Below are 15,139 nucleotides of genomic sequence, written 5' to 3'. Positions count from 1 at the left end.
ACCTTGTAGTAAAGTGATCAAATTGTGTTGGAGTAAAATGATCAAAGAGCTGAAATTACTTCAATAAAATACATTGTGATGATGTTGTTTTAACACAAAGTACTTGTGTCTATTGAAAATGAATAATTTGTTGATTGAACACAATTCTGTGAGTTACTGCCAAGGCAAACAATAAGTGTGCAACAAATGTCCACTATTGAATTGAGTAAATCCAACGTGTTTGTTTATTCAGTGTAGTTTGCACTGAAAAAAATTAAATGTCCGTCTGTTGGATTTATATAAACATCTTTGATGTGTTTAACGCAATTGTTTCATGTTTTAACACAAAATGTAACATTATCGTGTAGAAACTACATGATATGCAGACAAAGTACTTGGACATGTTCAAATCATGTTGGGATAAAGTGAGTCAATCACACAGCAATATTAACTCTCGCGATATTCTGCGCAAATGAACATTTGGCGGGATTCGCGAAATGCATTTATGGAAGATGAGGACAGTCAAGGTCAAGGCTACGCCATAACGCCATGACATCAGTTCGGTGAGTATTGAATTTCAACTTGGCTAACGCTTAACAGTATGTATGTAGTTTCTTGAGAACCGCCAACAAAGGTTAATTAACTGGCATGGGGTTCTCACTGTTTTATCACCGCATCCATTAACGTCAAGTTTTCTCGGTGTTTTTTTTTCGTTTTCTTGTCTTTTTGAGCTCATGGCGCCTTTTTCCGTAAAACCTTATTTAACTTGACCGAACGCAGCGCTCCGGGTCCTTGCATGGTTGTTGTTTTTTTTTCACCGATAAGTTGACCGACAGTGAAAGAAGGCTGAATAGGTTTGTTGAAATTTTGTGTTAACAACGCAGTGGCAGCTAGCTAACTTGGTAGAATTTAGACCGATAGTAACGTGTGTTAGTTATATCAAGCGAAAGCCGAACGTTTGTATGAAATCGTGTTAACAGCAACGAGCCAGTCAGTGAACTGTCGGATTTAGCCCGTATTAATTTGTTCTAATGGCATCTGCTGTTAGCCCGTTTTAGCTTAAATAACGTTAATTGGCATTATTTATACAGACTGTGCAGTTAACATAACATTGGTTTTAATCAAGGAGGAGTACAATGCTTTGCTGCGGTTGAGAACGATGGCCAATTCATACATCCCGGGGTCCGCGTTCGTCTGTGTGACCTATATATCGTCATACATCCTGTAAGCGGGGCCGACGAAGACCCCCCTGCGGACGTCCACGCGCAGCTTGATTTTTTGAGACCGCGCCGACTGACCCGCTAAATTTGTATTTACATCCATTGTTGCTCTTGTTGCTGCTGCAGATTGCCTGTTTTTGCTGCTTTTCTATGAAAAAGATTGGTATCAGCTATCAAAAACATAACTTCCTCACACTGTAAACATCTAGTATAGATTATTTGCATTTAGTGAAATAATTTTGCTCTGTAAAACAATGTTTTGTTTTTTTTTGCTGCAGACTGACAGGCAAACCCTCTCTGTGTAAATCATATGGAGTCAGCTCTTTCACTGTAGAGTAACGCTTTTCTGGTGAGTATGCCTTTTACCTGCTCTGTTAGTAGCCAAATTTGTAATGGAAAAGAGATTTCAATCCAGCACATTCATACGATTGGTAAGCTTCTCTTTTCATTTTTTTTGACATTGTAGCAAAGGTGATCATTCTATTTTGTTTATTATTGAGGTCATGATGTATGGGAGTGCCTTGTGTTGAAAAGTGGTCCAAATATTTCCCCCTCTCGTGCATGTCATTGGAGTGGACAAAATATTAGAAACTCATTCAGTGTATTGCACTCCCTACTCCATCACCACTACAACTTAAGTAATAAACATTAAACAGAAGTATCGCGTTTTATCTATTGTGTGACGTGTCAGACCTTTTAAATTGCTGTTCATAAGCAGTTGCAGGAGCCTTATTAGACTTCATCTTTGTCCCCACTGTTATTTATAACTTCCTTTTTTTTCAATGATGTTTGATTTATCAGAATTTCTTGTCTTGCACTTTTGAAAGAAATATTGATTTGGTTTTGAATGTCTCATTGGACATCAATTCTTCTTTGTTTCCACCTCTCTTTTGCAGTGAATGGTTCCATATACGTGTGGCTGAATGTGGCAATGTAAAGTCTGCCCCTCGATTTTACCAAGTAGGTCCCAAATATTAAAGCATTACCGACTGAAACATCAACATTATGGGAAAACTAATCGCTTTCCATGTGTATATGCAAGCTGCCCGTGCAATTTTAGGACATGGAATGCCCTAATAATTCATTTGAATAGATTTCATGTGATAAAAAAAAACAGTCATCAATCAAAAAATTGTATATTTAGTTGCCATTTATGTCCTTGTAAGGGTCTTGTCTCCGAAAGGGAGTACTGGGTTCACATTAATGGGTACCTGAAGAAAAATGAGGTTGTAACTTGTATGTTCTTAGATTGCAACTTTCAAACGAATATCTTTGGAACTTTTAAATCCCATAAAAGCAGAAAACACAGTTTTTATTCAACAACAGATTTCAAACCCGAAATTTTAACAACCACCTGTGTTTCTCAAGAATCCACAATAAATACTTCTGATGATGACACTGTTGAGGGATACACTGATGTTCAACCAGAGAGAAGTTTTGATGCCCCACAAGATCTTCCAGATGTAATTCAGCACAAATTTGCAGCAGCTTTGTTAAAATTAGAACATTTTTCCCATGTACCAAGCACAGCGATTAGTGATTTTTTGCTAGAACTTCACCATTTAACTGGTTGTCTCTCGAGATCCCACACTAATGGCGTTCTCGTTGACATTTTTCAAAAGCACAACCTCCAGATAGACAGAGCTATCATAGAGGAAATATCGGATTCCCTTTGGACAGAGAAGAGGTTAAGTAAAGCCATAGAGAAGGGTGGTCCTTTGAGTTCTGCATACCAACGTAAGAAATATTACAAGGCAAACTTCAATATTGTTGAACCGGTCCAATATATTTTGGACGCTAAAGAGAACAAAACCTTGCAGTATGTTCCCATTCTTCAATCCCTGCAAGTGTTGTTGAGTAGGAAAGATCTCGTGGACAAGATAGTTTGTAATCACGAAACACAAAGAGAAACAGGGACTGCAAAAGAAATTGTCTACAAGTCATTCAAGGATGGTCTGCATTGTAAACAGAACAATTTGCTGTCAGGGAAAGACTTAAGTTTATCTATTGGTTTGTATGTAGATGACTTTGAGGTCTGTAACCCTTTAGGCACCTCCCGTAAAACCCACAAACTTTGTGCTGTATATTGGGTGCTGTGTAACCTACCTCCAGGCTCTAATTCCTCTTTGTCCTCCATTTATTTGGCCATTTTGTGTAAAACAAATTATGTTAAGTTCTATGGCTATGAGAAGGTTTTAGAGCCCTTAATACATGATCTCAGGACTTTGGAAGCTGATGGTATTTTTGTCCCACAATTGGGCACATCACTTAAAGGTACCGTGCAGACTATTTCTGCAGACAATTTAGGAGCTCATGGAATAGCGGGCTTTGTTGAAAACTTTACAGGACACTATTTTTGTCGTTTTTGTTTGGCAACAGCTTCAGACATTGTCTCAAATGAGGTTAGGTCAGGAACCTTCACCCTCAGAACAAAAGATATACATGAAACTCATGTCAGAGCAGCCCAAGATGGTGGCAGTAGCTCTTTTGGAGTTAAAAAGGCTTGTCCTTTTACTGAAGCACTATCTCATTTTCATGTTGTCAGTGGCTACCCTCCTGACATTGCCCACGATCTCTTTGAAGGTATTGTACCTGTGGAAATTGCACATTGCATCTCATCACTAATATCAAAGAAGTATTTCACCTTGGATTATGTTAACAATTCCATTCTACATTTTCCCTACAAGTGGACAGACAAAACTAATAAGCCTCATATTTTGCCACAAAATCTCTCAAGCAGGAAGACCATAGGTGGTAATGCCCATGAAAATTGGAGCTTGTTAAGATTGCTGCCATTTTTAATTGGGCCTAAGATTCCTGAGAACGATCCAACATGGCAGGTCTTGTTGGATCTAAAACAGATTGTTGAGCTTGTGGTTGCCCCAGTTCACAATGACGAGTCTATTGCATACCTTGAGAGCAAAATTTCCGACCATCGACACAGGTATAAAGAGGTGTTTCCTAACAAAAGACTGCTGCCTAAACACCACTACATAGAACATTACCCACAACTAATAAGACCATTTGGGCCTCTTGTGGGGCTTTGGACCATCAGATTCGAGGCAAAGCACAGTTTCTTTAAAAAGGTAATCAAACACACCAGTTGCTTTAGAAACGTGCCCCTCTCTCTGGCTGTAAAACATCAGTTTATGATTGGGTACCATTTGTCATCTCCAACCATTGATAAACCAATGCTAGATGTGTCAGTTGTATCTCCTGTCCCATTAGATTTTTTGAAGACAGAGCTAGCTCAAGCTTTTAAGCAGAGAGAGCCTGATTTAGCTGAAATACACCTTGCAAAAGATGTTTGGAACAAGGGAATAAACTACAGGAGAGGTATGGTAGTTGCGCATGGGTCTGAAGGTGGTTTGCCTGAATTTGGGGAAATCCAACAGATATGCATTTTGTACCAGAGGGTGTTTTTTGTCTTGAAACTTCTGTGTGGATGGTATTGTGAGCATTACGGAGCCTTTGAGCTGACTCCATCTCCGGCACGAGAACTTGTTCTTGTGGAAGTCTGTGAACTGGTTGATGAGTATCCTTTGGCTGCTTATCTGGTTGGGTGTGTGAAGATGGTGACCTTGAAGAGATCTATCTGTGTCTTGAGGTAACAAATTACCACTGTATGGCAGGCTAATACAGTCATATGAAAAAGGAGGGCCGGGGTTCCCCAAGATATGAAATTCCCATAACTATGAAATGTTAAAAACTGGTTACTCCGATACATTTAAACTCATTGGTATTCCACTTTTGCTGTTTTTTAATTTGTTTGTAGCATAATTTGTGAATCACATTCTTTAATTATGAAAAAGTACATTGACAGTTAAAATATGAGATTTGATTATTGCATGTCCCTGAACCTTATATTACATTTCATAAACCTTTCGTTGTTTATTTACGTTCTCCTAACAGACAGTGAAATACAGTAAGACCATGACGACAGCAGCTATTCTCAGAATAATCCTGGGGCCGGACAACAGTCAGAGGATGGTGTTTTCTGCAGGCCTGCCTTCTACTGTGCCTGAACTGGAGACTGAGATAGTAAAACAGTGTAAAATAATGGAACCCTTCCGGCTACAGTTCATGGACACACTTTTTAACAATGAGTTTGTAAACTTAACTTCCATGGAAGAAATACAAGACAGAGCTACAGTCAAGGTCGTGTACACATCCTGCCGACCTCAAGATGCAGCAGGTGTAAACAGTCTCTCTTCTTCACCTACCAGTGCTCCTGATGACATCCCATCTCATTCTGGTGACAGCACTGTGATTCTTTCATCTTCAGAGTCCACCTCTTCACGTTCTTCGTGGCCAGATATATTCTGTGTACCCCGTTTTAGTTATGATGCAGAGTTGAAGCTGGAGAAGGCCCATGCAGCTTTTAAAGAAAATGGGACACTGCTGATTCCTGATCCAAAGTTGAAATCTGTAATATTAGATGGTTTGATTCAGGAGGTAGTCAAACATGCGGTCTACCTCAAGGACAATAGGTTTGGTCAAGTTGCAGAGGCGCTTGTCAGGAGGCATCCATGTTTAAAAGAGAATGGCTCAGCCACTGGATATGAAGGATGGAAGATGAGCCTCAAGTATAAGTTGTCCAACTACCGTACGTATCTTAGGAAATTAGGATGTCCAGAAGTTTGTGTGAATTCTTTGAAACACAAAGCAGATGGGAAACGTTCTCCTGCGTGTGATGTAAAAAAACCAAAGAGAGGTGAAGTGGCTTACTACCCATCCCTTCCACTTGGAGAGAGCAGCCAGTCCCCTGAGAAATTGAGGGTTGAACTCGTTGCAGATTTGAAGCAGTGTAACAACCGAGAGACAGTTAGGGCTAAAATGCAAAAAACCTTTGCATTAAGAAGACAAGAAATCATATCTAATGCCCCCATGATCAGTGATATCAAACAAAGATGGCCAGCTCTCTTTGATGTAGTGGAGGCAAGTTTTAAAAAAAAAACAACTTAATAATGGTGTAACTTCTTGTTCTTGTACTGTAGATTGTATGTGCAACAGCTAGACTAATGCTTGACACTATTAGGATGTGGTTAAGAGTATTCCATAACAATCACAGTGAATCCAGTGATATGATTGGCAGTTGTGGTTTTGGTGTTAAAAATATCAATAGGATGTGATGTTAAAAGTTTCTTGTCGTTTTCAGATAAATGCAGAGTTCAAACGCATCACTACTATCCCTCTACAGTCAAGGTTTATGTCACAGCTTGATTTACACTCTGCGAGTCTGCTGAGGGTGTTTGGGACGCGATCCGGGCAGCAGGGCAAAAAACTTAAAGACATGGCTGCCATGATGACAGTAAGAACTTTAGAATTAATTTTAAATTGCTTATGTGTTGCATGAAGTTGTCAAAAGATTTATTAGTATCCCTTACACTAGTCATTTTTGTAATAATGACTACTCAATGCCACTGAAGGGATCCATGTTTAAGACAACAGGTTGGACAGGAAATAGGGCTGGACAATCAATTGAAAATAGATCAAAACCAACATTTAGAACCTGTCACTGACTTAATCTTGCTTATGTCGAATAATCAAGGCAGCACGTCCCACACATCCATATACCACATTTATACATGAACAGTCTCCCCAAAAACAAAAATTCCGTCATTTTATTTTGTAGTCAAAAGGGCATTTGAAATTTTTTAATCCACAAAAGGTGGAAGCTCCAACTCGGAGTGTCTTATGGACAAAAAAAATACACCGGACCTTTTATTACTATGGGAGCGACAAGATAATTTTTGACATTTCTGATAGGGTTAACTATTCCTTTAAAGAATACTGTGTCCGATGTTGGGACACATTTCAGCTTCAGTGAATACTACAAATAATGAAAATAAGTCAAATGTAAAAAATGCTTAACGAATTTGGAGGGTGACACTAACACCACCAATTTGTTTAATCATAAGAGCAGTGGGAAAAAAAAAAGCGTACAAGATAATTTTTGTCTTTGCTCAATTTGACCCGTGCTATTGACAGTTTCAGTTAAAATGCCACTCTGTTGTCTGTTCTAAATCTTGAGGATGACATTGATGCTGGCAGGGAGGCCATCATCAAAGGACTCTGCATCTACCTCAATGAGGATCCTGATGATCTGGTGCAGGAATACATGGTGAGTGTGTGCAAAATTAGAAGCCTTTGTCACAATAAAAAATAAAACATTTGTTAAAACAAAGTAGCCTAAATCACAAGAGCTTGATTTATTCAGTTTATATAATGTAATGGTTGAAATAATCTGAATGTGAGTGTGAAGAAATTGTGTTTTAATTAGATTTTGTTGTTGTTTTGTTTTCCAAAAAGTCTTAGAAATGCTTTATCTTTCACCAGGACATGACTGAGGCCAACACCCTAAGTGCCATAGAGAGAACAACAGTGGGGATCTATGTTGCCAGAAACACTCCCAGCAGTGACTATTTTGATGTAGGAGTCATCATTGAGGGTGAAGTGATTCTTCATGACCTTGACAATGTGGCCCTTGCAACTGCCATGCTGTTTGGGCTTTTTTATACCCTAAATATCAGTTACCCATTAAAGCTCCGCTACACTTTTGAGGTCATCCAAAAGGTAATAATGGAGGTAAATGCAGCTGAACTGTCAAGAAAGACCCAAAGCTTGAAAACTAAAATGCTCCAATAAAAAAGGTTGCATTGTAAAAGGTACATTTGTTCTGTGTTTTTCTTGTTTTGAGATATGTGTCATTGAAATATAAACCTGTAACTCAGGGAGAGTAAAGGAAATAATTAGTTTGTGTAGAGCCAAGATGGTTGCAGCAATAAAGTCAGTGTTCATTAAAGTTTTTGATTGCCACTGAAGCTTACAATTGTCTGTGTTCATCCTCTGTTGTAGAAAATCTATATATTTTCATGTTCAGTGTATATTTTTACCACTGTGCCTTTGTGAGGCAGGCCAACCTGATGTTTATTAGGAACGAACAATATTGGCTTTTTTTGCTGGTATTTTCCAACACCTTCACCCAAAGACAATACTTATATGCATATATTCTCTCCTGATGTAAAATAAACATGCCTACTCTTATCAGACTAGACGCCAACATACAATGCAATGCTTTTTGAAATGTACACATCTCCTGGGCAAAATAAGAAAAATACTTCCAACTTTACAAATACACTATATTGAAATTTCTGTTCATTTCTGGCCAATGCTAATATTTTGTTTCAATTGGGGGAAACACTTAAATGTTTATTTAATACATTACTTTAAAATTCCGCTGTATATTTACATTAGATTATTTCAAAGTACAGTTGTATACATTTATTAAATTTGATGTACAATCATGAAAATATGTAATTTGCATTGGAATAACAAACACATTGTTAGTTTAGGATCAAATTGGGTTGCAGTAAAGGGATTGAAAAACCTTTTAGTAAAGTGATCAAATTGTGTAGGAGTAAAATGATCAAAGAGCTGAAATTACTTCAATAAAACACATTGTGATGATGTTGTTTTAACACAAAGTACTTGTGTTTATTGGAAATGAATAATTTGTGTTGATTGAACACAATTCTGTGAGTTACTGCCAAGGCAAACAATTTGTGTGCAACAAATGTCCACTATTGAATTGAGTAAATCCAATGTGTTTGTTTTTTCAGTGTGGACAACTGTTAACGTAAATGCATCGCGTAAAGTCAAACGCGTCAACGTGAAACATGGTGCAGGCGCACCTGATGAGATGTTAGCACAACAGATTTTTGGTGTGTTTCAGCGAGCAAACACGCAGTTCAAATGTTACAATGTAGGACTTGTGAGTTAGTCCAACTAGAAATTATTCCAGCCAGCAAATGGCGTTTTTCCACCACCCCAAGATAAATTACTAGCTATCACTGGCATGGCAACATGATTTTGAATGTTTTATGGTACGTTTACACTGAATGTGTAACATCTAATCTCTATGCTCAATCAGTAGGCTTTCGGTTACCATGTTAATTGCCAGCATTTAGCTTGGTGAGATATTCGCTCTATTTATTGTTCTTTTTTTTTTATACTTTGCGTGTCCCTCGCTTTGCGGCTGTACTCATCTGACAAAAAAAAAAGTTTCAATGTCGCAATCAAGTGGCGGATACTGTGCTATCAATGCTACACTATCACTGTCCTGGCACAGTAACAAAATAAAGTAAATGCTGCAGATAGCTGTCATCCAAATCCCCCCTCTCCGCCATTCTTCGTCGGGTAGCTCAGGGTGACTGGAAACCGGCTGCCATGATTTATTCCAGCTTCTGTGTAGACGTTGAACGTTTCCGAAGCTGATTGGCTGTTGCCACGCGATGAGTGACCAAAGTTAATGTATGCAATCGATTCTCAAAAGAAATGTCATTTTTGTGCTTTTAATGCAGGAAGGCAGTCACAGTGACCTCACTCAGCACATCCTCAACATTCTGGAGGTTAAAGGGACTGAAGGAAATGGTTATGTGGATGCCTCACTTCTGTTTGAAAACAAGGGAGTATTGCATACATTCATGAATGTTGCAAAGGCATGTGCACTGCTAATGGGACATGTATATACCATCAAAATTACATGTCCTCCAGGCAGGGTTAAGGGTTTTTCAGGTCCTTCAGGCAGGGTTAGGGTTAGGGTTTTTCAGGTGTTTCAAAAACTGCTTTTGGACCTTGATGGACTTAAACTGTCCCCAAAAGTCCGTTCATTAAAAGTGAAATTGTCTTGAGTAAAAATGTGTAGCAAATGGATAGACGTATGTTGCAGGTGACAATTTACATAACTTATTTTCCTGCTCACTGTTTAGATGGACACTCTCTCTCGCTCTCTTTTGTTTGCAGTTGCACAATATTTGGAAGCACTTTGAAACAGTGAAGAGTTTTGGCTCTGCTCATGGAGTTTGAAATGTTTTTTCAATAATTTTGTATTTGTTTGTAAATGACTGTTATACTGTAATTAATTGTTACATACTGATCTTGATGAACGATTGTTGAAGATAAATATTTGCACTGAGTTTTAGTTTCGATATATATAATCTGGTATTGGAATAAGGTTTGTGACTTGAAACAACCAATTAAGTTAAAAATATGTAAAATTCTACTTATTTTGATAAAAATAAATGTTTATATATTAGATTTGATTATTATTTTCAAATAGATTATATATCTACTATTAAAATAAAATATTGGTTCTACTTAATTTATTGAGTAGAACAAACAAGTCCGCCCATATCTTCCTGGCTAATGTAATTTTTGAGAAAAAATTCTCAGTACACAAAATCAGAATTCAGCAAGAAGAGACTGATTGGAGCTGGGCTCTGCTTCAGAGCATCCTTTTGTAATTCAACAAAGATAACACTACAGACTTACTTGGACAGAGCATTTACCAGTTGCACACAGACAAAGACATGGAAGGAAATCCAGACATTCACTGTGCTGCACATGTAAAGCAGTTGCACAATCAATAAGTCAAAGTGACAAAAGTGTAAAAAAAAATTGTAACCTTTGTATTTGCAAGGTTACAAAACAGCAGCTCACTGGCCCCAGCCCTCATAATCTTCCGCTCTCTGTGTACATTGTTGATCAGCAAACATAACACATAAATTGTACATCATATGAAAGTTCGGGAGGACTTGATAAAAGATCACAGAGCAGCTGATACTCCACCAGTAGACAAAACTTGACAACTACTCAATACATGAAGAAGAGGATGATTGCAGAAATGCCCAGACAATTGTAGGAAGGTCTCCATTCACAACAGCATTCAGAAAGTTCATGGAAGATGCTCAGTGATAGCTGAGTTCTCACCCTTGCCCAAACCAATAGAGAACAATCACTACTTCTGCCCAAGCATCATCTACCACCTTTTTTCAAATTATCTGGGTATTTACCCTCTTTGGAGTGGCCTGCTGTTAGGGAACCTGCAGAGGTATTTAAAAGACAAAGAGAATCAGACCTTTGTAATCAGCAAATCTCAAGATACCTACTGCCATATCGGGAGGTGGTTTGGAATATTGAAAAACTCCATCCTAAGAAAATAATGGCGACAAAAACCAGGAACTTTTATGAGAAACGGTACAGATCTATGCAGGGGAGATATAGAGAGCATTTAATGTCTCACAAATTAGTTGAAAATGAAAGATCTTGCTCAGGAAGAAGAACGCTGGGCAAAAAGAGATGGAGCAAAGCCCATTGGAGCAACTATAAAATTTTACTCCACACCATCAAAGGTCCCAGTGCCAAAAAGGAAAAGAACAGCCACACAAGACAAAAATAAGCAGCGATTACCCTATCACCAAAACGTTCAGTCCCGCAACCGAGGTAAAATACTGTACTAATGAATAATTATTTATTTCTAGGACAAATCAATTGACATTTTATTTATACAATTAGATATTTTGTTAACCCCTATTAAGTGGATGTAATTGTATATTTCCTTTGAGGTCGATGCCCTTTGGACCTCTCAACCAACAGAAGCTGTTGTAGCAGTATTTAAAGATACAACAAAATATACATTTAAACCTCAGGCACAGTGAAATGCAGAGTTTGAGGCCTGAAGAACTCATCAGTTTCACAATTAGTTGATTTACAGCCTAAAATGTAGGTATGACTACAATCTGACATATTGCCAATAGCATTCCCTTTGGCATAAGCATTGTGCCCTCTTAACCTCTTAGAACCTGGCGTCCACATATGTGGACTTCACTTTTTCAGTTGTCTCGATCACTATATAATATTTTGTGCTACAAGGGACTGGTATCCGCTTACAAGGACATTGTACTGTTATCTAATGGTGGAAGAGGTGTAAAACACATCACATTTTAGATTCAAGATTGCATTTAACCTTTAAATTGTATACACTGTACAGTAGTGAATTGTTCCCCTGTTCCTTTGAAGTCTCGTGCAGCTGCGGTCTTATTAGCACCAGCCGTACGTTGAATTAAAGTTTAATTGGTATTATACTATGCTGCCATACTGAATTGCGATGACACACTGTGATGGTTTCTTGTATGCCAAACAGATGAGGTAACTATAAATGCACTTGCCATGGGCCATCCTCGGATGTGGAACAACTACCATACACATATTTACTTAAGTCTTAAATGATTGAACCTTATACAATGCACAGTAAGTGAACCATTCCCCTTTTCCTTTGAAGTCTTGAGCAGCTGCTGTCGTATTAGCAGCGCCCAAATTAAAGTCTAATCTGTGCATGATCAAAGATTATTACAATGGAAAGTCTACACCTAAAATAACATCTTAATATAAAACAGATCTAGGTAAGAGATTTCCAACGGTCTGGTGAACGTCTGCCTCTGACTGTGTCTTTCTCTGCTTTCTGTGCCTTTAACTGTGGTTGCGCATCATGACTGACACAACCGTGCCTGTGGGACGGGAGTAGATTACAACTCCACAGGGATGTACAGTGTGAAACACACCCCCGGCACACATAGTTGTCAACACATAGGCACTAGGCAGAGACAGAGATGCAGACATCATTAGGAATGTCTTACCTTGATTGCTTATAGAACAAAATGGTATTTCAAATGTAAACTCTCCTTTGAAATCAACATTGATCATGTGCAGATTAAACTTAAATTTCATCGTCCGGGCGTTACGACTATGACTGCAGCTGACTGCGTGACTTCAAAGGAAAGGGGTCCACTATGCTCTTTTTCCGACAGTCGGCAATCCAGATTGCTAAAGCACCTTCCATACGGACCATCGTTCTATTACGAGCCGTAACGACTGGCTTTGCTGAATTGCCAAAGGTGATAGCAAGCCGTCTTCCTAATGTTCACCTCATCCTTCTTAATGTAGCGAATGGTGTATTAGTTCACTCCCAAATGGCAGGCCATGGCCGCAGCTACGGGTCGCTGAAGCGAAATACAGAGGGCCCCGTGCTATGACCTTAATCCGTACAACGGCTAGGCTCATAACTCATATTGTCCGTATGACGGGCAATCCAAACCTATGTTAATTAGTGAATGCATGCAACGTGTACAAAAACCTTCGGTAAAAACATCACGACTTTATATACATATTCAAAATTAGTAACAATCTACTGTACAGTAAAATTAAATAATTACAGTGTTCAAAGAAAAAATTACATTTACCTTTGGGGCGACGTGACTTGAGCTAATGGTGGGCGGAGGCGGAGGGGAGCAGAGACGAACCCGCAGATTTTTTTTATTTTAAACGAGAACAAATCACCTGCGATTTCTTTCTTTTTAATCCAAAATAGAAGATGCCCCTCCATTTTGTTGTCGACAGAGGTCCATCCCCTGGCAAGGAAAGTCATGCCCTTAAGAGTATGGCGTTATATTTGTGCCACAATTACGAGCGCGCGAAAAAAAATTTTGAGCGAAGAAAATCAAACTGAGCGAGCGAAAACAGATTTTGAGAGCAAGAAAACTATTGAGCGCGTAATGATAAGAGTTTGAGCGCGCGCCGATGGAGTTTGAACACAGAAAAACAAATTGCTCGCTCAAAATTCCTTTTTGCTCGCTCGGGATAGCCCTCTCTCGCTCAACATCTCGCTCTCGCTCGCGATACTCCTCCCTCCCTCACTCAACATTGCCTTTGCTCAACATCGAGCTCTCGCTCGCTCGAGTCGTCCTCTGCACTCGCTCAATTCTGCTCACGCGTTACGTTTGTGCCACAAAACCAGCCAATCAGAGCTTGTAAAAGCACTTTGATTGACAGCTTGGTATCCAATGAGATTGCTTGTACGCTATCCGTTGACGCACTCTCGTATGCCCTGTGTTCACCTGAAAAGGGCAAACGAGAGTGCGTCAACACGGACTTGGGCTAGAGGATTACTTTTAATATTATTATTATTACTGTATTGTATCATTTGAGAGAAATATCTTGTTAGTTTTTGTACTTTAATTATATAAGCCCACCCCTCCCGCCTACGTCGTTGTGACGCACTCTCGTTTGCTCCTTCCGGGTGAACACAACAAGCAACGTAATGCGTGAGCAGAATTGAGCGAGCGCAGAGGACGACTCGAGCGAGCGAGAGCTCAATGTTGAGCAAACACGATGTTGAGCGAGGGAGGGAGGAGTATCGCGAGAGAGGGCTATCCCGAGCGAGCAAAAAGGAATTTTGAGCGAGAAAATTCTTGGCAAGAACTCTTTTTCTGCGCTCAAAATCTGTTTTCGCTCGCTCAGTTTTATTTTCAACGCTCAAAATTTTTTTCCGCGCGCGCGTGATTGTGGCACAAATACAACGCCATATTAGAGAGCTTGCTTGTTTTAGTGGCTTCCTTTTTCTTGAGAATTGTACTGATTGTCAAGCGGTATTGTCGAGCCATACTCACTAGCAAGGTTAACTGTGCGTGCGCCTCCTCCGTATTTTTTGTTTCTCCTGCTTCGTTTCTATTGTCAACATCCTCTTACTTCTTCCTTTACTGCCACTTGCAATTTTAGAAGCCATGTTGAACAGATAAAAGTTTGCAAAGTCTTCGCAACATACCGACCAGCTTGTGCCATCAAGAAGGAAGAGAGCGTTCAGCCAATAGCATATCGGCATTTCTGTGATTGACGTGATGCTGGCCATTAGCATATCGGCATCTCCATGACTGCCTTAATCAACCAAAAGCATATCGGCATTTCCGTGACATGCGAGGAAAGTAATTTTTGTTGATGCAGCAAAGCGAAGATAATAGTGCGGACACACTGATCGGCATGTTGGATGGTTCGTAAGACGAAAGACTCTTGCGTAAAAGGGGGACATAAAAACGCCGCGGTCCACGTTGTAAGATGAAAAATACGGAAGACAGGGTGTTCGTAAACCGGGGGTCCGCTGTATTTCCCTTTTATATCCCACGAAAAAAAATCCTCAAAATGAGGCAAAGGTTTTATTTATTTATTTATTTTTTAGAAAAAGCAGAGGTTGTAGGATTATAAGGAGGCTGTGTCTGCTGGGTGTAGTGATTTTTAAGTCTCTGTCAGAGAAAACTCTAAAAGAAGAC

At 39.2% G+C, this 15,139-nt stretch overlaps 1 protein-coding gene across 2 annotated transcripts; it reads left to right on the top strand.

The window, feature by feature from the left end:
* Nucleotides 1-512: 512 nt before the first annotated feature.
* On the top strand, nt 513-8,018 carry LOC148420497 (sterile alpha motif domain-containing protein 3-like). Of its 2 annotated transcripts, XM_088421792.1 has the most exons (7): nt 513-542; nt 1,478-1,548; nt 2,096-2,159; nt 5,112-6,137; nt 6,358-6,510; nt 7,234-7,323; nt 7,539-8,018. In XM_088421792.1, the coding sequence occupies exons 4-7, from the start codon at nt 5,133-5,135 to the stop codon at nt 7,845-7,847; spliced, it is 1,557 nt and encodes a 518-aa protein (XP_088277918.1). In that variant the 5' UTR covers nt 513-542; nt 1,478-1,548; nt 2,096-2,159; nt 5,112-5,132; the 3' UTR covers nt 7,848-8,018. The 2 variants fall into 2 exon arrangements, with proteins under 2 accessions (XP_088277918.1, XP_088277919.1); XM_088421793.1 differs by lacking the exons at nt 513-542; nt 1,478-1,548; nt 2,096-2,159 and adding an exon at nt 4,553-4,806.
* The last annotated feature ends 7,121 nt before the right edge of the window (nt 8,019-15,139 follow it).

Source organism: Hippichthys cyanospilos, chromosome 8 (assembly GCF_059441005.1).
Source record: "Hippichthys cyanospilos isolate Australia breed blue-spotted pipefish chromosome 8, RoL_Hcya_1.0, whole genome shotgun sequence".
Taxonomy (NCBI): Eukaryota; Metazoa; Chordata; class Actinopteri; order Syngnathiformes; family Syngnathidae; genus Hippichthys; species Hippichthys cyanospilos.
This window is presented reverse-complemented; position numbering and strand designations above follow the sequence as displayed.